Source organism: Mauremys reevesii, linkage group 1, assembly GCF_016161935.1.
Source record: "Mauremys reevesii isolate NIE-2019 linkage group 1, ASM1616193v1, whole genome shotgun sequence".
NCBI lineage: Eukaryota > Metazoa > Chordata > Testudines > Geoemydidae > Mauremys > Mauremys reevesii.
The window spans coordinates 229101017-229126346 of NC_052623.1; the positions used below are offsets into that span (position 1 = coordinate 229101017).

Below are 25330 nucleotides of genomic sequence, written 5' to 3' on the forward strand. Positions count from 1 at the left end.
CAGTTAAAAAAAATTACTTAATCACTGAGAACAAGCATGGAACATTTCAGCCCTTAAACATCCCCCCCTTCTCCCTCTATAAATTATAAGCATTTGAAAAGAGGAATTGTACTTAAAGCCATTACCTAACCTTAACTGTTCAACTTTAATTACTGCAAAACTGTAACAGTGTCCTTTTCAGGGCAGATTTTGAATTTATGGTACATTCTGGAGAGCAGGTTTATTTACTGTAAATCAGTGAGATTCCCTTCTTTACAGTTTCTTCAGGCAAAATGGAGCACAGTCTGGCAGCTTAAGCTTCTGATGAATATTTATAAAATAATAGAGATATTGGTCAGATGAATGGGTTTAATCCAGCTATTGATTGGCGGCTCTGGTGTCATATGACCTATAAATCCCTTCTAAACCCATTTCTGCATACACACTACCAAATATCTAAATGAGCAACGTTAGGCCCAACATATTCAGCTGGCCTGTATTCACGCTGTATGGTAAATCCAGTTTCTTCCTAATGTAGGCCTAACAATGTGATAAAAATTAATTGCATTTCAATCAGCCACAGATGTAAATCCAAGGTGTAATACTCCAAACCCACAAATCTACTATCAAAACACCACATAGTACAAATACAGTAAACAGTGTACATTTATATTGTTGTCAAATGTGAAGCCTTGGTAGGCCTTCTTGGAATCCTAGATTTTTGGAAAGTGAAATAATGCAATATTAATTCATGAAGAAGGATGGTCTAGCAATTCTGCTGATAGCTTAAGAGTGAGGTGACCAAGCTTCAAGTCCCAACTGTTACAGATTTCCTGTGAGACACTGGGCAAGTCTCTTTGTGCCGCGGTGCTCACCTGTAAAATCAGGATAACAGCACTTCCCTCATAGGGAAGTTATGACAATAAATGTGTTAAAGATTGTAAGGGGCTCAGACACTATGTTGATGGGGGTAGATTATTTTAAATCAAAATGATCTTTTCCTGTAGTTTGCCCGCTTATCTCAGTAAACTGGAAACATCAGATAGACATAGCCAGTAGTTTATATTCATGACATTGTGTGAGGAGATTTTCAAGTATCATCTTTTTAGTTATCTCACAAACATCAAGGATGAGGTCAGATGCTATAATATTGCACATTCCTGCAACCTTAAAATACATACCTATCGGGCTGAGTGAATGTCGTGTTACAGTGAGTCATTTTTTAAAAAGCAATTTTTCCTTCCTGATGGACAGGTGAAATTCAAAGGCTCCAGGACTATATATGAAATTATCTTGGAGATTTAAACAAAAAATCCAGTCAGATTTCTAAGTTGCCCCATCTAAAAAAACATCATCTTTCTTTGTTTCCAAAGCATTCTGTGCAGCAGTATATGTTAGGAGAGATTCCTCTACATGTGCTTTGAGTTGAGATGGATTCAGAGGGTCTATTAAAAGCAATACATTTTTTAAGAAAGTTTTATTTTTAATCCATAACAGAATAAAATTATTCATTAGGTGCATTTAGATAAAAACCTAATTAGTGAATCTGTTTTTCCTCTCTCAGTAGAATACAGTTATGCATAACAATATCTTGATTTACAGTAAATACACAACAGCAACTTTTTGTTATTTCCAGAGCAACGTACATGAAGATATTGTCACAAGTTACAAGGCTTCACTCTACTTTCACTTATACCAGTTTTACACCAGTGTTGATATCAGCAGAGTTACTTCTGATCGACACCAGTTGGAGTTGAAGTCCCAGTTCAAGTGAGAGGTGAATTAGGCCCAGAGTATTTTGCTCAGAACAACAAACAGCGATGTGCTTAGCTAGTTCTATCATCTTTACTTCTTTCAGATGCTTATGTTGTGATCTGTCTCTGCTTATTATTCCGGCTCCTGCTAAGCCAACAACTGTAGGCCAAAATGCTCAGTAATCTTAATTTTTTTTCTCTTCCTGCTATTTTGTGCCTTTAACCATAGCTCTGCATCGGGAGTGCTGTGGTGAGCCCCACTGCAGTAAGATCACCAAGAGGCATTGTGCATCACGAAGGCACAATGATTCCTAGAGCCTCCGGGTGTGCAGAGGGAATGTGTTTATTGCTACATCTTTTGAGAGGATGCAATGTTCAGCCCCCTCTGTGGCTGGCCAGCTCTGCTGAAACATGTGTGGTAGGGTCTATTGCCCACGATTCTTTGGAGTACGTATTGCCCTAGGGGCATGTTAGCAGGTAGCAATCCTTGCACTCAGGGGAGTGCAGGGATTGGCATTGTGGCTGGTCTTGGCACCGAGAATGCAAGAGTGGGGAGGGCTCCTTATTACTGATATTATAGTAGGCCGAGGAGATCTTGCCATGGACCAGAGCTCTATTGTGCTAGGCGCTGTACTCTGCCCTCCCCATTTCCCATGCTTCTGTGCAAGGGCCAGCCACAGCCATAACCCGGCTCTTTAATTTGCATTGAATAACGCTGAAAGTGCTACAGCCCAGATAGCATATAAAATGTTAGAGAGAAACTTACACCTGAAGTTTCTTGAGAAGTGACAGACTTCCTCCTCCACTGTTCCTGCCTATCGGTCCCTCCCTCCCACACTCCAGTTTCAGGATCACATCACACAGTAAGTATACAGGTATCGCACATGTTCCATAGTACATTTCCTCCCCCTAAGGAGTCATACTTCTGTGTGCTGTGAGCTAAAGGATGTAAAGCTGCCTCGCTGACTCCGGCTAAACTGGCAGAAGCTTGCCGCTCGGTTCCTTCGGCCCTTTGTCTCGCCTTTGTTTCCGTGCTTGTCACGCATGATAAAGCTTTCGATCAGTTTCAGCTTCTCATGCTCTTCCTTCAGGAAGAAATCAACAAGCATACTCTTCTCCTTTTTGATTTGTTCGCTGATGTCTTTGGGAATGTCAGGAATCATCCAGTCAACCAGCGCGCTGAGGAACATGACCAGGTTCTGCGAAATAAAGAGCAATAGAGCATGCAATGCTAGCTAGGCTGGAAGTGTCTGTAATACTCAAACAGGCTGTAATAGAATCAAACCTCAGCTACGGAATAGTTAGAAATGCCCCATCAACCCAGTGGCACATTACCATTCAAACATGTCATGTTTAAGCGCTGTCTGAAATTAGGCACCTAAATAAGGCTCTGATTCAGGAAAATGTCCCAGTTCAAGAAATCACTTATGCACGTGCTTAACTCCTACTGAACATAATGGATGAGTTAAATGCATATTTAAGTGCTGTCCTAAATATAAGGATAGACTTAAGCACATGCTTAAGTGTTTTGCTGAACTGGGGCTCAAGTGGCCCTGCAGGCTTATTCCACGCACATGTTCAAAGGTACTGAGCACCCAACAGCTTAGCTGGTAGAAACCAAAGCTCTCTACTCCAAGAGCAAGTATTGTATGGACAGTAGCAATGCAAGCATCCACCGCACATTGTCCCTCCATTGTGCTTCATTCGTGACCTGAAAAGACCACCTCTAGGGCCAACAAATCTCCATGCTCATTTCACCGTCAGGTTTCAGAGTATCAGCCGTGTTAGTCTGTATCCGTAAAAAGAACAGGAGTACTTGTGGCACCTTAGAGACTAACACATATATTTATGCTCAAATAAATGTGTTAGTCTCTAAGGTGCCACAAGTACTCCTGTTCTCATTCCACCCTCAGTTTCTCTGCTAAGAAGGAGGTTTTTGTGAGGTGGACACTAGCGCTGTGCACAGGTTAGAATCCTGAATCTCAAATGATATGGATGTGCATGTGTAGCGGTACTGGCGGTGCCAGTGCCTGTAGTGTACAGGCAAAATGAACTGCATGCACCATACACATACATTAGCTTATCACAGGTGCTTCTGTGAGTGAAATTGTAATATGGTAAACTCAAAAGACTTACCTGAAATAGAATAACAAAAGCCAAGCGAGCAGATAAAACTGACCAGTACTGCTTAGAAAATTCATACTGATTTGGGGACCAAGGTGGTTCTCTGTAATCCTTGTACCTGCCAGTGAAGATAACTTGGTTAGCGCACACTTTCCAGCAATTGCCACCTACAGATTACACTAATTGCTTTGATAAAACAACTTTGCAGCAGCTAACTCTAGAGAATTGAATCCCCTGAGCATTATGTACTTCATTCCACACTATTAGTTACAATGCCAGGATCTGATCTCAGTCACCATTGGAGTTCTGGAATACCTCTATCGAATCCAACAGGGTTACTCTGGTTTTACACAGCTGTAACCAAGATTGGAATGTGGCCCTAATGGTGAAAATCTTTTAGTGTGGTTGGATTTCCTTTTGGAAAATAAAATATAGACCTGTTCTAGTCTTAAACTTAAACTTAAACTCACCTCAGTGCAGAGGGTCTTACATGCTGCAAACATATGTAAGTGATTGGGCAACAAAATGGCAAATGAAATTTAATGTGGATAAATGTAAAGTAATGCACATTGGAAAAAATAACCCCAACTATACATACAATATGATGGGGGCTAATTTAGCTACGAGTCAGGAAAAAGATCTTGGAGTCATCGTGGATAGTTTTCTGAAGATGTCCACGCAGTGTGCAGAGGCGGTCAAAAAAGCAAACAGAATGTTAGGAATTATTAAAAAGGGATAGAGAATAAGACTGAGAATATAGTATTGCCCTTATATAAATCCATGGTACGCCCACATCTCGAATACTGTGTACAGATGTGGTCTCATCAGCTCAAAAAAGATATTCTAGCACTAGAAAAGGTTCAGAAAAGGGCAACTAAAATGATTAGGGTTTGGAGAGGGTCCCATACGAGGAAAGATTAAAGAGGCTAGAACTCTTCAGCTTGGAAAAGAGAAGACTAAGGGGGGATATGATAGAGGCATATAAAATCATGAGTGACGTTGAGAAAGTGGATAAGGAAAAGTTATTTACTTATTCCCATAATACAAGAACTAGGGGTCACCAAATGAAATTAATAGGCAGCAGGTTTAAAACAAATAAAAGGAAGTTCTTCTTCACGCAGCGCACAGTCAACTTGTGGAACTCCTTACCTGAGGAGGTTGTGAAGGCTAGGACTATAACGATGTTTAAAAGGGAACTGGATAAATTCATGGTGGCTAAGTCCATAAATGGCTATTAGCCAGGATGGGTAAGGCCTGGTCTACACTACGCGTTTAAACCAATTTTAGCAGCGTTAAACCGATTTAACGCCACACCCGTCCACACTACGAGGCCCTTTATATCGATATAAAAGGCTCTTTAAACCGGTTTCTGTACTCCTCCCCGCCGAGAGGAGTAGCGCTGAAATCGGTATTAGCATATCGGATTAGGGTTAGTGTGGCCGCAAATCGATGGTATTGGCCTCCGGGTGGTACCCCACAATGCACCATTGTGACCACTCTGGACAGCAATTGGAACTCGGATGCACTGGCCAGGTAGACAGGAAAAGCCCCGCGAACTTTTGAATTTCATTTCCTGCTTGCCCAGCGTGGGTCAGCACAGGTGACCAAGCAGAGCTCATCAGCACAGTTAACGATGCAGTCTCCTGAGAATCGAAAAAGAGCTCCAGCATGGACTGCACGGGAGGTACTGGATCTGATCGCTGTATGGGGAGAGGATTCAGTGCTAACAGAACTGCGTTCCAAAAGACAAAATGAAAAAATATTTGAAAAAATTTCCAAGGCTATGATGGAAAAAGGCCACACCAGGGACTCAGTGCAGTGCAGAGTGAAAGTTAAGGAGCTCAGACAAGCCTACCAGAAAACCAAAGAAGGAAACGGAAGGTCCGGTGCAGGGCCAAAAACATGCCGCTTCTATGCTGAGCTGCATGCAATTTTAGGGGGCTGCGCCACAACTACTCCACACCTGTCCGTGGATTCCGAGGTGGGGATGGTAATCGCAGCCATGGCTGAGGATTCTGCGGACGGGGAAGATGACGATGAAGACGAGGAGGACGAGCTTGCAGAGAGCACACAGCACTCCGTTAGCCCCAACAGCCAGGAGCTTTTTCTGACCCAGATGGAATTACCCTCCCAAGCCACTATCCCAGACAATGAAGCCATGGAAGGGACCTCTGGTGAGTGTACCTTAGTAAATATAAAACATGGTTTAAAAGCAAGCATTTTTTAAGGATTGATTTGCCCTGAGGACTTGGGATGCATTCGCGGCCAGTAAAGTTACTTAGAAAAGTTTGTTAACATGTCTGGGGATTGAGCGGAAATCCTCCAGGGACATCTCCATGAAGCGCTCCTGGAGGTACTCCAAAAGCCTTTGCATAAGGTTTCTGGGCAAGGCAGCCTTGTTCCGTCCACCATGGTAGGACACTTTACCACGCCATGCATGTAGCAAGTAATCGGGTATCATTGCATGACAAAGCATAGCTGCGTATGGTCCCGGTGATTGCTGGCATTCCAGAAACATCCGTTCTTTATCTCGCTGTGTTATCCTCAGCAGAGTGATATCGTTCAGGGTAACCTGGCTGAAAATCAGGAATTTAATTAAGGGGACAGAGACGCCCATTTTCCTACTGGGCTCATGGCCTGCTGCTTAAAAAAAATCCTTCCTTGCACGTAGCCAAGCGGGGGGAGAGGAGGAGTGAAATAGCAATGAGCTTTTTCGTGTTTGGCTAGGGATCTTCCCAGCTACCAGCCACGCGGTGGTTGGGGGGAGGGAAGGAGGGTGATTAGCAGTGAGCTTCCATGATACCAGCCATGCGGTGGGGGGAGGGGTAAACCACTGTATATATGAAGGCTGCAGAAGCCGAAAGACAGTGGCTTACCATGGCCGCATGCAAGCTGAATTCTGATGCCTGGACCTGTGTCTGTGAGATCTGTAACACCAGAGCCGCAGGCACTCAATATTAAGATGCAAAATGCGACCTTGTAGTGAAATCACATGTGCTATGTAAGGCGAATAGTGTTGTTCACCGTGAAAGAGTATAACCATTGTTCTGTAAAATGTATCTTTTTAAATACTTCTCTCCCTTTTTTCCCTCCCTCATGCAGCTGCAAATTTTTCAAGCCTCCCTACTCCATCCCAAAGGCTAGCTCAGATAAGGTGAAGGAAAAAGAAGACGCGAGATGAAATGTTCTCGGATATCATGGAAGTAACCCGCAAGGAAAGAGCTCATCTGAATGAGTGGAAGGAGGTGGTATCAAATTACAGGAAAGATGCCAGTGTACGTGAGGACAGGAGGGACGCTCGAGATGAGAGGTGGCGGCAGGAAGATCAGAGGTGTAGGCAGGAAGATCAGCGGTGGCGGGATGCAACTCTGGGGCTGCTGCATGATCAAACTGACATGCTCCGGCGTCTGGTGGAGCTTCAGGAATGGCAGCAGGATCACAGAGTGCCGCTGCAGCCCCTGTATAACCACCCTCACCCCTTACCATGTTCCACATCCTCCTCACCCAGATGTGTAAGAACGCGTGGGGGAGGCTCCGTGCACTCGCCCACTCCACCCCCGTGAACAGCCCAACCAAAAGGCTGTCATTACTGTGAAATTTTTTTAATGGCCTTTTCCTTCCCTCCTATCCTCCTCCCAAACCACACCCGGGCTACCTTCTCAGTTCTCTCCCTCTTTTTATAATGAATTAATAAAGAATACATGATTTTTAAATGATAGTGACTTTATTTCCTTAAGCAAGCTGTAATCGAAGGGGGAGGGTGGGTTGCTTACAGGGAATGAGTCAATCAAGGCGGGTGGAGGTTCATCAAGGGGAAACAAACACAGCAGTCACACCCTACCCTGGCCAGTGATGAAGCTCGTTTTCAAAGCTTCTCTGATGCGCACCGCTTCCTGGTGTGCTCTTCTAATCTCCCTGGTGTCTGGCTGCGCGTAATCAGTGGCCAGGTGATTTGCCTCAGCCTCCCACCCCGCCATAAAGGTCTCCCCCTTACTCTCACAGAGATTGTGGAGAACACAGCAAGCAGCAATAACAAAGGGGACATTGGTTTGGCTGAGGTCTGAGCGAGTCAGTAATATGCGCCAGCACGCCTTTAAACGGCCAAAGGCACATTCCACCACCATTCTGCACTTGCTCAGCCTGTAGTTGAACAGCTCCTGACCACTGTCCAGGCTGCCTGTGTATGGCTTCATGAGCCATGGCATCAAGGGGTAGGCTGGGTCCCCCAGGATAACGACAGGCATTTCAACATCCCCAATTGTTATTTTCTGGTCTGGGAAGTAATTCCCTTTCTGCAGCTGTTTAAACAGAGTAGTGCTTCTGAAGACACGAGCGTCATGAACCCTTCCTGGCCATCCCACGTGGATGTTGGTGAAACGTCCCTTGTGATCCACCAGTGCTTGCAGCACCATTGAAAAGTACCCCTTGCGGTTTACGTACTGGGTGCCCTGGTGCTCCGGTGCCAAGATAGGGATATGGGTTCCATCTACCGCCCCCCCACAGTTAGGGAATCCCATTGCAGCAAAGCCATCCACTATGGCCTGCACGTTTCCCAGAGTCACAACCTTTCGTAGCAGCAGCTTAATGATTGCTTTGGCTACTTGCATCACAGCAGCCCCCACAGTAGATTTTCCAACTCCAAATTGATTCCCGAATGACCGGTAGCTGTCTGGCATTGCAAGCTTCCAGAGGGCTATTGCCACTCGCTTCTCCACTGTGAGGGCTGCTCTCATCTTGGTATTATGGTGTTTCAGGGCAGGAGAAAGCAAGTCAAAGTTCCATGAAAGTGCCCTTACGCATGCGAAAGTTTCGCAGCCACTGCGAATCGTCCCACACCTGCAAAACTATGCGGTCCCACCAGTCTGTGCTTGTTTCCCGGGCCCAAAATCGGCGTTCAATGGCTAGAACCTGCCCCATTACCATCAGGATCGCCAAAGCACAGGGGCCCGCGGTTTGAGAGAATTCTGTGTCCATGTCCTCATCACTCTCATCGCTGCGCAGCCGTAGCTGCCGCCTCCTTGCCTGGCTTTGCAGGTCCTGGTTCAGCACAGACTGCACGAGAATGCGCAAGGTGTTTAAAACGTCCACGATTGTGGTATTGAGCTGAGCAGGGTCCATGCTTGCTGTGCTATGGCGTCTGCACAGTTCACCCAGGAAAAAAGGCGTGAAACGGTTGTCTGCTGCTTTCACAGAGGGAGGGGTGAGGCTGTACCCAGAACCACCCGCGACAATGATTTTTGCCCCATCAGGCACTGGTACCTCAACCCAGAATTCCAAGGGGTGGGGGAGACTGCAGGAACTATGGGATAGCTACGGGATAGCTACCCACAGTGCAACGCTCCGGAAATCGACGCTAGCCTCGGACCATGGACGCACACCGCCAAATTAACGTGCGTTGTGTGGCCGCGTGCACTCGACTTTATACAATCTGTTTTACAAAACCGGTTTCTGTAAAATCGGAATAATGCTGTAGTGTAGACGTACCCTAAGAATGGTGTCTCTAGCCTCTGTTAGTCAGAGGATGGAGATGGATGGCAGGAGAGAGATCACTTGATCATTGCCTGTTAGGTTTCACTCCCTCCTGGGCACCTGGCATTGGCCACTGTCGGTAGACAGATACTGGGCTAGATGGACCTTTGGTTTGACCCAGTACGGCCGTTCTTGTGTTCTTATATAATGAATAAAGATATACTGCAGTTTACTGAGATCAAAGAAGGCAATTAGTGGCTTGTGCAAAGATTGGAGTTCGAACCTGTTTTATTTACCACTATCATTAATATTTTGGAAGAGGAAGTAAACAAGATGTTAAAAAAACCTGCAGATGCTACTAAACTGGAATGTTTTGCGAACATAAAAAAAGGACAGATATCAGACAAAGAGTGGTAAGATATTAAGGCAGGAAATAAAAATAATTTTGGAAAAATGCAAAGTAGCATAAATAAAACAAAACAGTTAAAGAGAAGATGAGATACAGATCTTGAAGGGACACCCTCTGAAAGCAGATACAGTGGGAAGAGCCTAAGGCTGATAGAGAACAGCAAGTTAGCACACATTTGCAACGTGACATGGCAGCAGAAAAGGACAGTGTGATTTGCAGCTGCATAAGCAAGGGCATGATGGAGCTGGGAGGTAATAGTTCTTCTGTAAACAGCTCAGATTAAAACCCACACCTGGAATACTGCACTGGGGACCTCAGGATGAAAAAAGACTATTGACAAATTGAATGCAATTTAGAGAAAAGCAAAAATGATCAGGGGCCTGTAGAGACTAACTTACCAGAAAATATTAAAGCACCAAGTATCTATTGCTCAGTTATGGGATGTAACAAACAAGGTTGGACATTATAACTATCCACAAACTGCTGAAGGATATAAACACCTGAGGCCTGGTCTACACTGGGGGTGGCAGGGAGGGAATCGACCTAAGATATGCAACTTCAGCTACGAGACTAGCGTGGCTGAAGTCAACGTATCTTAGGTTGACTTACCTCATGTCCTCACAGTGTGGGGTCGACTGCCACCACTCCCCCGTCAACTCCGCTTCCGCCTCTTGCCGCAGTGGAGTACAGGAGTCAACAGCAGAGCGATCGGGGATCAATTTATTGCATCTACACTAGACACGATAAATCAATCCCCAGTAGATCCATCACTACCCACTGATCCGGCGGGTACTGTAGATGTACCCTAAGACTGAAGTCTATCGTGTAGACACGATAAATCGATCCCCGATCACTCTGCTGTTGACTCCTGTACTCCACCTCGGCAAGAGGCAGAAGCAGAGTCAACGGCGGAGTGGCAGCAGTCAACCCTACAACGTGAGGACATGAGATAAGTCAACCTAAGATACGTCGACTTCAGCCACACTATTCTCGTTGCTGAAGTTGTGTATTTTAGGTCGATCTCTGGCCTTTCCATTCTGCAGAGCATTCCTAAGAGTGTCTCTCTCAGGGACCCATCTCAACACATTAACTATCCCTCCACTTTATTCTCAAAATATTTAATTCTACAGATGATCAAGATGGGCATTGCAGACCTCTGTGGTTCAGTGACCCCAGTTTGGCAATGACAAGACAGTCCAAGGCAAAAGTAAAATAAAGGAACAAGAAGTGGCCAATGTGGCTTTACAATAGACTGCCTCAAAGATCTGAAGGCAAAAAGGAATGTGTATTGGAAACAGGGAAGCCTGGAGGAAAGTAAACACAGATAGAAAGGGTCAGTTAAGGCTGGAAGAGAATGATGTTAGAGTAAAAAAGGAAGCTGAATCAATGTTAGACAAAGCGGTTAAGGGAAATAAAAGGCCTTGTACAAATATATCAGTGGGCTAAAATGTAGTGGGCTTAAATGTAATCATAGAGTCATAGGATTGGAATGGCCCTCGACAGGTCCACCTGCTAGACCACCCTGACAGGTATTCGCTCTTAAAAATCTCCAATGATAGAGATTCCACAACCTCCCTAGGCAATTATTCCAGTGCTTAATTACCTTGACAGTTAGGAAGCTTTTCCTAATGTCCAACCTAAACTGCCATTGCTGCAATTTAAGCCTCCTACTTCTTGTCTTATCCTCAGAGGTTAACAGCAACAATTTACTTCTCTCCTCCTTGTAACAACCTTTTATGTACTTGAAAACTGTTATCGTGTCCCCTCTTGGACTTCTCTTTTCCAGACTAAACAAACCCAATTTTTTCAATCTTGCCTCATAGATCATGTTTTCTAGCCCTTTCATTAGTTTTGTTGCTCTTCTCTGGACTTTCTCCAGTTTGTCCACATCTGGGTGCCTGAAATGTGGCACCCAGAACTGGACACAATACTCCAGTTGATACCTAATTAACGCAGAGTAGAGTGGAAGAATTACTTCTTGTGTTTTGCTTACTACACTCCTGCTAATACATCCCAGTATGATGTTTGCTTTTTTTGCAATAGTTTTATACTGTTGATTCATATTTAGCTTGTGATCCACTATGACCCCAGATTCCTTTCCTTAGTACTCCTTCCTAGGCAGTCATTTCAAAACTGGATGTCCTATTCTATTTTTATTTTAAATAGGTCTTTGATGAAAAAAATAAGGAAGAAATGAGTGAACAGTTGTGAGATAGAGATGGCTCTCATCAGTGTTTTGAAGCTGTGGATCATAAAGCAGGTGAATATGGGAATAATTGGAAAAAATGGAAATCATACAGATCTGTGAGTCCAGATGGATACCAGGTCACTAGGGAAACAGCTCATTTAAAAAAAAAAAAAAAGCGCTTCACAGGTCCAGTGCAAAAGGAAGCAGGTTTATGCTAAGGGAAACTCCCTTTAAAGATTTGTATCTGCCTTCTTTCTCTTCTGAATGTGCGTATGTGACCAGCATGTTTCATATATTCCATTATTGCATGAGATTATAAAGGTTAAAAGGACTAGGGCAATAAAAATGGCATATAACTTAACACAGTTTGCTTTTAATTTTACTTTTGCAATAGCTACACAAATGTCCTTTTGCTCTGAAAAATCATTACAACTAATGATATGCAACAGATTAGCGTCGCAGCAGTGTTTATTTGGAAGTTGTGCCAAAGAGTTCACAGCATTGCATAAAATGCTGCTCAAAATATTCAGAGAATCTATACTGGATGTTCAGTGGGAGAATTTTCTAACTTGTTATGGTTATTTTTAAGATACCTTAATCTCTGGTAATGCCCGTAAGGAGCAAAATTCAATCTTATTGTAACTACAGTTATCTCCAGAGGTCACAGAAATCTAAGAATAAGAGAGGTCAGCTTGTTCCCAACATATTTGCCAGAAAAAGAAACACAGATTTTTTTTTAAATAAAAGGGACACTGTTTGTAGCATGTCTCCTGCGTTTGGAGTTAGATATCCTATGTTTTATCACAGTTAGTGGTCTAGCCAAAGCTGTGACTTTGATAAAATTTCACTAAGGCGGGTGATATTCAGAAATGGCCAGCAAACTTGCCAATATCTTCCCATAGTATTTTCCTGATAATTAAAGGTAGAAAAATGTTCTCATTTGTTTCTCACTGAACCAGCATCAGATTAGTCTGGTACAGAGTCAGACTTTTAACTTAGGTTTCTTAGGGTATGTCTTCACTACTGGCCGTATCGGCGGGTAGCAATCGATTTCTCGGGGATCGATATATCGCGTCTAGATGAGACGCGATATATCGATCCCCGAACGCGCTCTGGTCGACTCCAGAACTCCACCAATGTGAACGGCAATAGTGGAGTCGACATGGGGAGCCGCGGACGTTGATCCCACGCCATGAGGATGGTAGGTAATTCGATCTAAGGTACTTCGACTTCAGCTACGCTATTCACGTAGCTGAAGTTGCCTATCTTAGATCGATCCCCCACCCCCACCCCAGTGTAGACCAGCCCTTATTTTCAGTACAGGAGACACTTTCTGCTCAGAGGGAAGAATTGGAATGTACCTGACATACAGCTTCAGACAATGAACCAGAATTACATACACTATGGTTTTGCTCTGCTCCTTGTTTTGCAGCCCTATCAAGGCCATGTAAACCCAAGTAGTGTGTTTCGTCATTGCTGCCAGTGCACAATCTTCCAGGTAAATTAACAGTCATACACCAGACAAGGAAGCTGTGAGCAAGTCCAAGTAACTGGAACCAACGCCAGGACACCAGAGACACAACTGAAGTAAGATGGGCATGTCATAAGAATGACTGATGAGAGACTACCTAAAATAATAATGTATAGCCACCTTGGACAAGGAAAATCAGGGGGATGGAGGAGGGGAGAAGGAATGCTTCACTGACACTTTGGAGGACAATCTAAAATCATGTAATAGCTCTGTATTGTGCTAGAGAGCGAATTGCAAGCAACATAGAGAAATGGAGGAGAGCAGGGCACAAGGAGAAGAGCAATTTGGCAAAAGGAGGCCCAGAGCATATTTTGCCTGCCACAGAGGAATAGGTGAGTAGAAGATAACACTGAGCAGAGTCCCCCATCACCAGCAGTGCTTATTGGACGTGCCACACGAGTGCTTCCCACAATATCCCTACTAGCCACCAGAGGGTTTTTGCTCTTTCTACTGTCTCACTGATTTTAAGGCCAGAAGGTACCATCATGGTCATCCAGTCTGACCTCCTGCACATTGCAGGCCACAGAACCTCACCCACCCATTCCTGCAATAGACCCCTAACCTCTGGCTGAGTTACTGACATCCTCAAATCATGGTTTAAAGACTCCAAGATACAGAGAATCCACCACTTTAGTTTAAACCTGCAAGTGACCTGTGCCCCATGTCCTTCCTCTGGGTTTCAGTGGCCTGCTTGTTACAAGTGCTGTTCACTCTCACAATGACTCAATGCTCTCTCTTAGTCTGCTAGTTGGGTGTTGTAGCCCTCATCGCAGGACATTTGCACTGTTCTGGCTTACCCGCCCACCCTACCTACCGCTCATATCTTGGAGCCTGACCGTGTGGCCCTTACTCACTTGAGTAATCCTTACTCCATGAAATCAATGGGATCACTTGCATGAGTAAAGATTATTCACATAGATCAGGATGGCAACATTGGATAACTGTACACATTCCACACCAAACAATGACAACTTGGATTTCTCTTCTTGAAAACAACTACTTTACCCATGTGGGACATTCCCCATTGACTCTACAGCTAGCTAGTTATTAACCTTTTCTGTCATAACAAGAGACACTTTTATAGTTTATATAAAAGACAGGAATACTGATATAGTTCGGTGGCCACGCTACAAAATGTCCAGTTGCTTTAGATAACTATAATAATAGGTGTATTTACAATATTGCAAGAAACTGCCTATAGTATGTATTGGGAAATATAGGGATCACTGCAGCTAATAATGAGATATTTATCTAAGACAAAATTAGTTAACCAGTGTTGGGAATAGGAGGGTTTCTAACCAGGAAATACAGCATGATTTCTATGCTGACTCACAGTATTACATGCCAGCATCTCCGTGTTCAAGATAATCTAGGGATTTATGAATATAAAACGATTAAAGTATAATGCTGACAAAGTTCATTGACATAGACTAGCTCAGCATTCGTATTTTAAATATAATTAGATTTACTTATTTAAAAATAGCCAGTATAGTGCCATTCCCACAGGCTTTGGCAGCACCATAGCGGAGACCTGGGGCTAGATTCAGATCTTCCTTAATGCCAATGTTCATCAGAAGTAACTTCTCTGAAATCTATGGAGATACTGTGTTATAAAACTGGTCCAAAGGAAAACAGAATCATCCCTCTGGATCTGATGTCTAGTTTTGGTATCTAAGTCCCCATTTCAGCTATGGCTGGAAATAATAAACAGGCAACACCTTCAGCCATAGTGACTTAGGGGCTGTGGCAAATGTAGAGGGACCTGTAATAATCTCTTAGTATTGCAGACTGGTCTGATTACTGGAGTGCTGTTTTCAGTGTGAATGGTTTGCTTTAAGTGCTTCTCACTAGAGGCTTGTCTGGGATGAGTCAGGCAGAGGGGTCTCAAGGTGGTCCCTTATCGGCTTCTATTAAAGGGAATGCTAAAGGACATTGCCAGAACTGCTAGCTCTGCTGACTCTGGCTCAGTTCCCCTCTGAGCCTATGGAACTGGTTTGACCAGGAGGGGACAAAACCCTCCAGCAATGAAGAAGTCTGGGGTGTGAGGAGGAGCTAAGAACTCTCATGGGATATAAAAGGACATTCTCTTAGGGATGCAAGGGGGAACCAGATTGAAAAGACACTCAAGCAGCAACCCACTGACATGTCTGGAGAAGCTAGGCCTGCCTAATTCACACCTAAGATGGTGGGACTTGAGGTAAAATAGACCTGAGAGTAAGCTGTTTGTGTTTTTACATCCCTTTTTCTGTAATGCTTTGTTCCAGCTTCCAAATAAAAGTACTTTGTTCTAACAAGACTGTTGGTCCCCATCACCAGTCACAGGTTCCTGAAGGGAGGAAATAGGGTTCCCTAAACCCTGTCAGACTTGCACGGCAATACCAATTGGTACTGAAGCAAGATCCTGGTTCGAGAGTGGAAGAACTGAGTAATTCCCTTTTATACAGGTAAGGGCAAGAGGCCCAAGACCTAAACTGGGTGCTCTTGGACATACCAGAAAGGAGACAGAAATGTAGCTAGCCCGATAACTGGGGTTGATGTTAATGACTGCCACCAGGGGTGTTCTTCCAAAGACAACTATGTACTTCAGTAAAGCCAACGGGTGTGCTAAAGCATTCTTTGTGTGCAACAGAAGGAGCAATTAAGCACCTGTGTGTAGTAAAAAACAACTGCAGACAAAGGGTGGAGCCAACACCCAGAGTCCCCTGAAAAGGCAAGCCAGGTCATGGGCTCAGGGGTTTCCTAAAAGACTCCACATGCAGATGCCAGGTATTGGTTCTGGGCTGTGTGAACTGCATTAAGTAAGCCAGGGCAAGAAGTTGTGTGTGCCCCCAGAGCAGAAGCGCAGAGGCAGCCTCTCCTCAGGCACAGTGGTGGCTGGAGAGGCTCACTTGGGAATTGCTGAGCAAGAAAACTGCCTGTGGGCTGCATGTTCCTATCGCTGCTCAGGGAAACAGGCTTTTGCATTTATTTCTGTGAATAAACAAGATTACATCCCTGCCTCACAAGCCTCCAAACTTTGGCTTTCTGCTCGGCTTAAGGGGCAACAGACTAAATACTGTTGATAGGTTCTGAAGGGAATTCCCCCTAGTGTTCCTTGTCAGAAAACATGGTATTAAAGCGTGTGACCATGGAGAAGGCATGGGTTTTCAAGCAGGGGAAAGCGTGGGGAAAGTGGGTCCTGTAAGGGAGGAAATATTGTTCTAATTAGAGGGTGTGTGTTTTTAAGGTGTGATCCTGTTTCCATTCTTATCGATGAGAGTTTTGTCCTTGATGTCAGTAGGAAAAGAATTGAGCTCTAGGTTTTTATGTTCAGCAGAAGTCTTGGATGAAGCTGTTCATTCTATGCATTGAGGCACCATTGGATTTTGCATCTAACGTATGACCGAAACAACTGACTTTACCTCCACAAAGTGTCCTTAGGGCTACTTTACCTGCAGAATATAACTTCCTGTTCAAACTGTGAGTTGTCTGGCTGTGTTCCAGGTTTGAGATGACTAACATTGAAGTATGAGAGGGTGTGATTGATGAATCCATGCATGGTTCCATTTTGACTGTATGCATATTGATACACAAGGCGTGGAATGAAATCAGATGTGACAGAGATTACAAAAGCCTGGGAGACAAAAAATAACCCAGTGAATCCACAGATGATGTGTTTTGGATTAATCAAATTCAGGTTATAGTTTTCATGTTCAAATAAATATAGAATAATGATGGTCAGTTTTGCAACCTCACAAATGAGAGAGGACTTGCCAGACACAGCAAAGAATAAGTGTTTTTAAACTACACTAGCCTGCTGTCTCTCTCTCCAGGCAGAGGAAACTCATGGGATTGTGGGGGGCACATGGGTTTACGTGCCCTGCCAGATTTCTGCCAAGGTTTATACTTTTGGGGGGGGGGGCAGGCTGTGGATTCAAAGTTGTACCCTCCTCCCTTCCACCACTGCCCCCCCACCCCCAAACTATCAACAGTTACTTGTCACCTGTGTCTCCAGGGAAAGTATATAGCTAGGCAGGTGGGACATTTTTAAGAGCAAAGAGTAATTACAACAATTGCCTCATATATAATGGTCTTAATCCTGCCCCCATTGATATCAATGGGAGATTACCACTGACTACAAAGAGTGCAGGAGCAGGACCACAGCATATATAACAACCAGATCCTCAGCTGGTATAAATTGGTGTAGCTCCACTGATTTCATTGGTGCTATGCCAACTTATACCAGCTGAGGTGTGGCCCATACAGGACTAATTTTCGGTTCCCTTGCTCCAGTCTAAATCTGGAGTAGCTTCACAAAGTCAATGGAGTTTACTGTGGTGTCAAACATATGTGAGATCAGAATTTGCCCCAGAAGCATCTAGAATATCCAAATAATAGTTAACTGAGTGCCATATTCTGCCACCCTATTCTGTGAGTACTCCCACTGAAAAAAATGATACTAGAGTAAAGATGATAGAATCTGGACCTAAATATTTTTTAAACTCAGGTATACACATTTTCACTTTGCAGCTGTTGACAACAGAGGGGCAGCATAGCTGGTGTTTTCAGAGACAGAATCATAGGTTACTAGGGACCTCAGGAGATCTAGTCCAATCCCCTGCTCAAAGCAGGACCAATCCCCAAATGGCCCCCCCTCAAGGATTGAACTTACAACCCTCGGTTGAGCTAATGCTCAAACCACTGAGCTATCCCTTTAATTAAAGCACTTGGAGAATAGAAGCAACAAGAGTATGTCTGAAAATGTAAATAACTATAGGGCCTGATCCTGCAATGTGCACTCAGGTAAAACTGAGGGAGGCAGCATGGTTCTGTTGATATGGCTTAACACCAGGAGTGAGAGATCTGCAGTCTATTCCTGACTCTGCCACTTGGGCAAATCGCATCATTTCTTTGCGCATCAGTTTCCTCATCTGTGATTATATTCATTTTCCTTTCTAACATACTTTGAGATCTATGGGGAAAAAGTACTGGGTATTATTATGATTAAACCCCAGGGGCCTGATTCTCATGTATAGTAAAACCTTGTCTACATGGGAAAGGTTTACAGTATAACCTAAGGTGTGAATTAAACCAATATAGTTATAATCAGCATAACACCTGGGCCCCCAGGCAGACACTCTTTTTCTGGTATGGGTGACCTTTTTCAGTCTAACATATGTTTCTTGAGAAGGGGTTTAAGGTACACCAAAAATGCCACTCATATTGGAATCATAGTGTTTACTTAAGAGGTCATATTGATTAACTATACATGTATAACAACAGCTGCATAACTGGCAAAACTTTTTCTTTGAGATAAGGCCCTAGGCTCCTTTACACTGCTCAAGTAAATTACATTCACACTGACTTAATCCAAACCTATATTTACACTGCCAGAGAATGACGTAAATGTGTCTAAGCATAATAATACCTAGTTCTCATACAGCATTTTTCATAAATGAGACTTAGTCCTCTATTGGTGTGCTTGGAATTTTGCCTGACTAATAATTGCAGGATCTGGCCCATTAATGTGTGATTCCTATATAAATTAATCTTCATGTCCCACAAAACATAATAATTCAGAAACAGAGATGAATAAATGCACGTCTCGTGTAATTCCGATTCTATGTAACATTACATGATGTTTTAAACCCAAGGAGGGTAACTTTGTTTTTCATTGTATTTTATGGCAATTGAAGAAAGTAGGCATTGCTCAAAATTTAAATTAAGCTTAAGGGAAAAAATAAGCTCATAAAGTCATAATCAAATACTTACATTAATGATAACTGAAAACTTTCCAATACCACTCAGAATGTTATACCAAATTCCTGTAAGAGAGTTAATAACAAAGCTTTGTTACAGGATTAATCTTAATTTCCTCCTTTGGTGGTGAATTCCAGGTGTTACCATCATTGCAATGATTCTTCATTACGTACCGATATCTTTTTCTCTCACTGTGTCTGGCCTCCTTAACTCAGAAACAAACTTTTTTGCATCCAGCCGAACTTCTATGATGTTGTTGAGAAGGGCAAACACCGGAGCCAAAGGGAAGGAGGCAACGAAGAGCGTGACAAAGCCAAACTGGATAACTAGGAGAGAAAGACATATTTTCTGAGAGAAGCTTTGTACTTTCATATTAAATATATGTCTGCAGGAAATCAGCTGCAGAGGTCTGTGTGTTACAGGAAATATAAAATTCCATTTCAAACATTTCTGTCCTGTTGTTAAACAGTACAACAAACAAGGTGAGGCTATGAAAGAAAGAAGGGCTTGTCACTGTGTTTTTATAATGGTTCTAATATTGCTCCTGGTCTCCAATTTGCATACGTGGGCCAGAGTAAATATTCGTTTAATAAAGGGAAAGTAGCATGCATGCTATTTTCCTTTTAAATACAATTATCTTGAATGAGGCCATGTTATCTCTCCCACTGTTTGTTTGTAGAGGAGAAGTAATGCATATAAATAGAGAGGCAACATCCCCTATTCCCAATACCCTTTGGAAGACTGTCTGGGCAAACTACCTACTGTAGGTGTTTGGGCTCCGGCATGAAACTATGGTATGGCCACTCTCTGTGGCATCATCCCCCTCCATACCTTGGGGCATTCTGGTGCAATTCCCAGTAGAAACCAATGCTGTTCATTGCATCATAACGTTTTGCATTCCTGCTTCAGGAAGGAACAGCAGCCTAACATGGAGGGACTGACCCTGCCCTAAGGGAAGATAACATGGAGGGCCTGATCCTGCCCTAAGCACAGAAGACCTAAGATTTCTACAGATCCAAGAATATCCATGGCATCGAAGGGCCACAATCCTGATTTCTTCCAGGAATACTCTTTTACCTGGAGAGAATGTTGCCTCTTGTACAGCACCTAGAACAGCAAGAGCTTGGTCTATGATTGGAGCCCTGGGCACAGGACTGTCCCTAGGGAGGTGTGGGGCCCCGGGTGGAAATGATGGATTTGTCTCTTCCAGGACCAACCGCACCAGCCCACAGGGCCCCCCAAAGAGCGGGGCCTGGAGCATTCGCCCTGATTTGCCCTACCCAAGGGACAGCTCTGCCTAGGCACTACCACAATACAAGCAAACAATACCTCAAGAGTTTAAACTCTTGGCATTTCCTGAATTGTTTATGCCCTTCCCATGGGGGCAGGGATGATCTGGACGTAAGTAAGAAGCTTTATTCTGCAGACAACTTAGACACCAATTTTCATATCCTCTCCCTGCAAAGTGGAATTTAGAGGAATGAATGTATTTTTCCAAAGTCCCCCAATATGTCAAAGATATTTAAGACCATGAACAGTGCACATTGGGCCCAATGTTGCAAGGTGCTGAGTGTCCTTAATTGCCATTGCCTTCAAAAGCAGCAGAGGACAGTCAGCTTATAGGATCAGGCCCATTGTGGGCCCATCTTGACAGGTGCTGAGCCAGCACCTGAGGAATGATGACCTCCTTATGCTGTAGGTGCTGACCAGATGCCAAGAAGCCCTAAGCACCATTGTCTCCCAATGAAGATGTCAGGACTGGATAGCATTGTCACCACGCAAGAGTGGGCCTCTCTTTGTAAAAAGTAACACATGTGACAAAGTTCCTCCTCTACCTTGGTGGGGCCTGCACTTATTGGCAGATTTGCTCACCTCAGAGATCTTCCCCTCTGGTGGAACCCACAGTCCGGGCCAACTCCTCCTGTCTCTGATCAGGAGTTGGGAGGTTTGGGGGGAACCCGGGCCCGCCCTCTACTCTGGGTTCCAGCCCAGGGCCCTGTGGATTGCAGCTGTCTATAGTGCCTCCTGTAACAGCTGCATGACAGCTACAACTCCCTGGGCTACTTCCCCATGGCCTCCTCCAAACACCTTCTTTATCCTCACCACAGGACCTTCCTACTGGTGTCTGATAACGCTTGTACTCCTTAGTCCTCCCACAGCCTCAGCCTCAGCCTCTCAGCTCCTTGCGCCTCTTGCTCCCAGCTCCTCACACGCACTTCCTCTCCTCTGGCTCCTCCTCGCCTGACTGGAGTGAGCTCCTTTATAAACCCAGGTGCCCTGATTAGCCTGCCTTGACTGGCTGCAGGTGTTCTAATCAGCCTGTCTGCCTTAATTGGTTCTAGCAGGTTCCTGATTACTCTAGTGCAGCCCCTGCTCTGGTCACTCAGGGAACAGAAAACTACTCATCCAGTGACCAGTATATTTGCCCTCTACCAGACTCCTGTACCCCACTGGCCTGGGTCTGTCACACACAGAACATTATTTTAATATAAAGTTGAGCTCTTATTTCCCAAAGAAGGTAGCACAGGGTGGCATAAGGAGAGACTGGCTGAAAGGCATATTGCACAGCTGCAATGGAGATAGCCACAACAAAATTAAACTAGTGAATTGTTATATAAATAGTGCTACAAATAGGATTTGAGTGGACAGCAGTGATATGCATTGTGGCTTCTTTGTAAGCAGAATAGAAGGTCCCTGTACAAGCTCACAGTCCATTACAGCAGATATCCTTTGCACTTTTGGAGGACAGAAAAAAATGGAAAAGAAAACTAATCCTAGCATAGCATAATTTCCTTCGGCACTATTGTCACAGCCCACAGCCAACTGATAAAACAGCTTTCCCCAGGATCTCTTTTGTACCCAGCTTATTTTTTGTGTACCTATTTCAAGCCTCATTATGGTCCCCCCATTTCCTCTCCCAGTGACAATACATTTGCACAATAAAGCATTATCTCCATGATAATTGTGGCCTTGGTTTGCCATTGTCAATGGTTTGCTTTAGGGATAAAGGTTATATCATCCTAACATAGCATGATGGGAGCTATTTCAACATACAAGAATATCTTACCCTCTAAATTATAGTTTCCTGAATATTTTATGTTTGAATCAGGAAAAGGAAGTAAGGAAATAAAAACAGATGTTAGAGAAGTATCTCAAAAACCTTTGAAATGCTTAGAAAAATATATAGCACCAAAATGTGCCTTATGTGTTCTGAAGTGAAGTTAGCAGGGCTAGAGCTGGGTGGAATCAGTAAAAAAGTATTTGCAGTGATTTGTCTGAGTATAAACCACAAATACTTGCCGTGATATTACTTGCAACCATTTTAATTCATTCCCTAGGAACATCTGCATGAATGATGTTTTAGTTCATAAAAGAACATTCAAGGTACACAAACATCTTCTGGATGATTATGTAAACATGCCTTCATACAAAGATCCACGCCAGAAATGTTTGTGTGGTCATGTTGAAATCTCTGTATTTCCTTCCTTTTATTTTTAAATTAAAGTTTCAATGATCCAAACAAGTAGCAGAAACACTGCCATGTGACTTAGGTTTTGTCTACACCGCCCTGCAGGTACAACTACGGGGGGGTGTGAATAGCAGTGCGCAGCAAAGTGCTGTGCTGTAACTCCCCCCTGTGGATGCTGTGGGCACAAATGTAAAGGTTCCTAGATCGCATTAATGTAGTTCTGTGAGGGGGGGAGTTACCCCAGAACATTTTGCTGCGCACTGTTATTCATACCACACCCCCTGCTCCCCGCCTCCCCCCCCCCCGTAATCCAAACTCTGGGGTGGTGTAGACATGGCCTTAGATGATCAGTCACTTTACACGAAAAGCAAAACATTCCATGATACAGTCAAAACAAATAGTTTGTGCATGATCCAGGCACTGAAATGTGTTTGTTTAAACTATCGGGGAAGTACTGATGAATAACAAGTAGATTACTAAAGCTTGAAGTCTGTGCGCTTTTATTTGAGGACGTAAAAAGAGGCTAAATTCACTGAGAGTTCAGTTCTGCTTCCTTAGGCACGTTTAGTAGTACAAACACAACTAGCCCCATCCAATTCAATGTGAGGAAATGCATGAGTACTAGCTACTCCACCTACGTCAGGGACACAGAATCAGGCCCAAAATAAAATCATTCACTGTAACTAGATCAGTCACACACACACATGCACTTTGAGTAGACCTCATTTATTTCAATGGCGTAATCAGACTCAAAGGAAGCTAACTGTTCATGATTCTGCCACCCTTATTCACAAGCCTCAGGTAATCCGCTGGATTTTAGAGGGATTTCTCATGAAGTGTTACTAAAAGTGAACAAGGGTGGCCAAATCAGTCCCACTCTGAGTGACATTCCAAGTACTCTTAGAGAAACGGTAGCCTTGAAATATACAACCACAAGCTTGGCAGGGAAATCTAAGGGGAACGTACAGTTCACTTCTCTGTGGCAATAATGTATACAACATGCCCACACATAACATGCCAGGATGACACTTTAAAATCCAGCCTCAATATAGAGATTATAGAAAAATGTGGGCCTCTCTTTAGTGATGTGTCTTTTCTTGGTGCCTCAGACATATTCTTTTTGATGGATTTTCTTGCTTGAGGGGAAATTCTTCCAAACCTTCAGAATGCACGGCCCCCATCGCCCTTCCCAGTCTACACCCTTTCCTGTTCACAGATCCCTGGAGGTGTGTACAGCCCTCTGCATGATTACAAAGGACACAGCTAACTCTGCCTCTCTCTATGGGTGGGGAAAGATTTGTGCACTGAAGGTTCCGTGCATACACACATCTTTAGGACATGCTCTGGCCCTGAAGATGGAATTTAAAATGTAGGTGGCAGTGAAATAGGCAACTGGGATGGAGGTGGGAAATCTGAGATAACGTCATCACTGATTTTCATCTACAAGATCTTTTGTTGTGGTTTCTGAACAGAAGTTTTATTGAGAAATAATCTGGTGATCACTTTGCACTGGACTGATTGAGAGTCACCACTTGCCATACAGGATGAAGACGTTGGGCCAAATTCTGGGGCAGCCAGTAGCGGGAACACTGATCTCCTGGATTCCACCTCCTGACAAAGTTAGGGTATGTCTACACTGCAGTCATAGAGCAGGATTACAGGTTGAGTAGATATACCTGAGCTAGCTTTACTGTAGCTAGCACAGGTTCTGGTAACGGTGAAGCTGTGACGGCATGGGCTTCAGAGCAGGTGGTACAAGTCCTCCCAGAAGCTTGGGTAATTACAGTACTTGCAGGGCTAGCTTAGCCCATGCTGAAGCTTGTGCTGCTATGGCTTCACTGCTCCAGTACCCGAGCTAGCTAGCTAACTAGATCAAAGCTAACTTGAGTAACAATAGCAGTAAAGCTGCACCAGCCCAGGCTTTATATATGAATGTCTACATATTCTCCAGTCATACCTCCCGACTGCAGTGTAGACGTACCCTTAGAGCAGAAGTGGGCAAACTGAGGCTCACGGGCCACATCCAGCCTGCAGGACCCTCCTGCCCAGCCCTTGAGCTTCTAGCTGGGGAGGCTAGCTCCCAGCCCCTCCCTGTTGTCCTCCCTCCCCCGCAGCCTTAGCTCGTCATGCCGCCAGCACTCTGGCGGGCAGTGCTGTGAGTTCCTGCTGGGCAGCATGGCTGCGAGAGCTGTCTGCCTGCCCCGGTGCTCTAGACTGCGCAGCGGCGTGGCTAAGGGGCAGAGAGTCCCAGGGGACACAGAGCTGGGGGCGGTTGGATGGGGCAGAGGTTCTGGGGGTGGTGGTCAGGGGACGGGGAACAGGGGGGTTGGCGGTTTTGAGGGGGGCAGCCAGGGGGTGGGAAGTGAGAGGGGGTGGATGGGGGTGGGGGCCAGGCTGTTTGGGGAGGCACAGCCTTCCCTACCTGGCCCTCCATACAGTTTCAGAACCCTGATGTGGCCCTCAGGCCAAAAAGTTTGCCCATCCCTGCTTTAGAGTCAAGGATTTACGTAGCAGTTAGTGGAAAGCTTTTCTAAAGTCTAGATGAAGGGTTCACTCCTGCTTCTACTAAAACCAGTGGCAAGACTCCCCTTTGATTTCCAGGGAAGGCGATAAGGCGCAATGTCTGTCACTCTTCCCTGACACCCAGTACAAATTGATGAGGAAAGTG

General features: G+C 44.4%; 1 protein-coding gene across 1 annotated transcript in view; it reads right to left on the reverse strand.

Moving 5' to 3' along the window:
- Window positions 1-1535: 1535 nt before the first annotated feature.
- ANO2 (anoctamin 2) overlaps window positions 1536-25330 on the reverse strand; it is a 329541-nt gene continuing 305746 nt past the window's right edge. The window contains exons 21-25 of the mRNA XM_039539558.1: window positions 19367-19519; window positions 19206-19258; window positions 16886-17067; window positions 3870-3975; window positions 1536-2932 (exon numbers count right to left, since the gene is read on the reverse strand). Coding sequence (XP_039395492.1) covers window positions 2651-2932; window positions 3870-3975; window positions 16886-17067; window positions 19206-19258; window positions 19367-19519 — 776 coding nt within the window. The 3' untranslated portion in view covers window positions 1536-2650. The remainder of the gene's footprint in view (window positions 2933-3869; window positions 3976-16885; window positions 17068-19205; window positions 19259-19366; window positions 19520-25330) is intronic.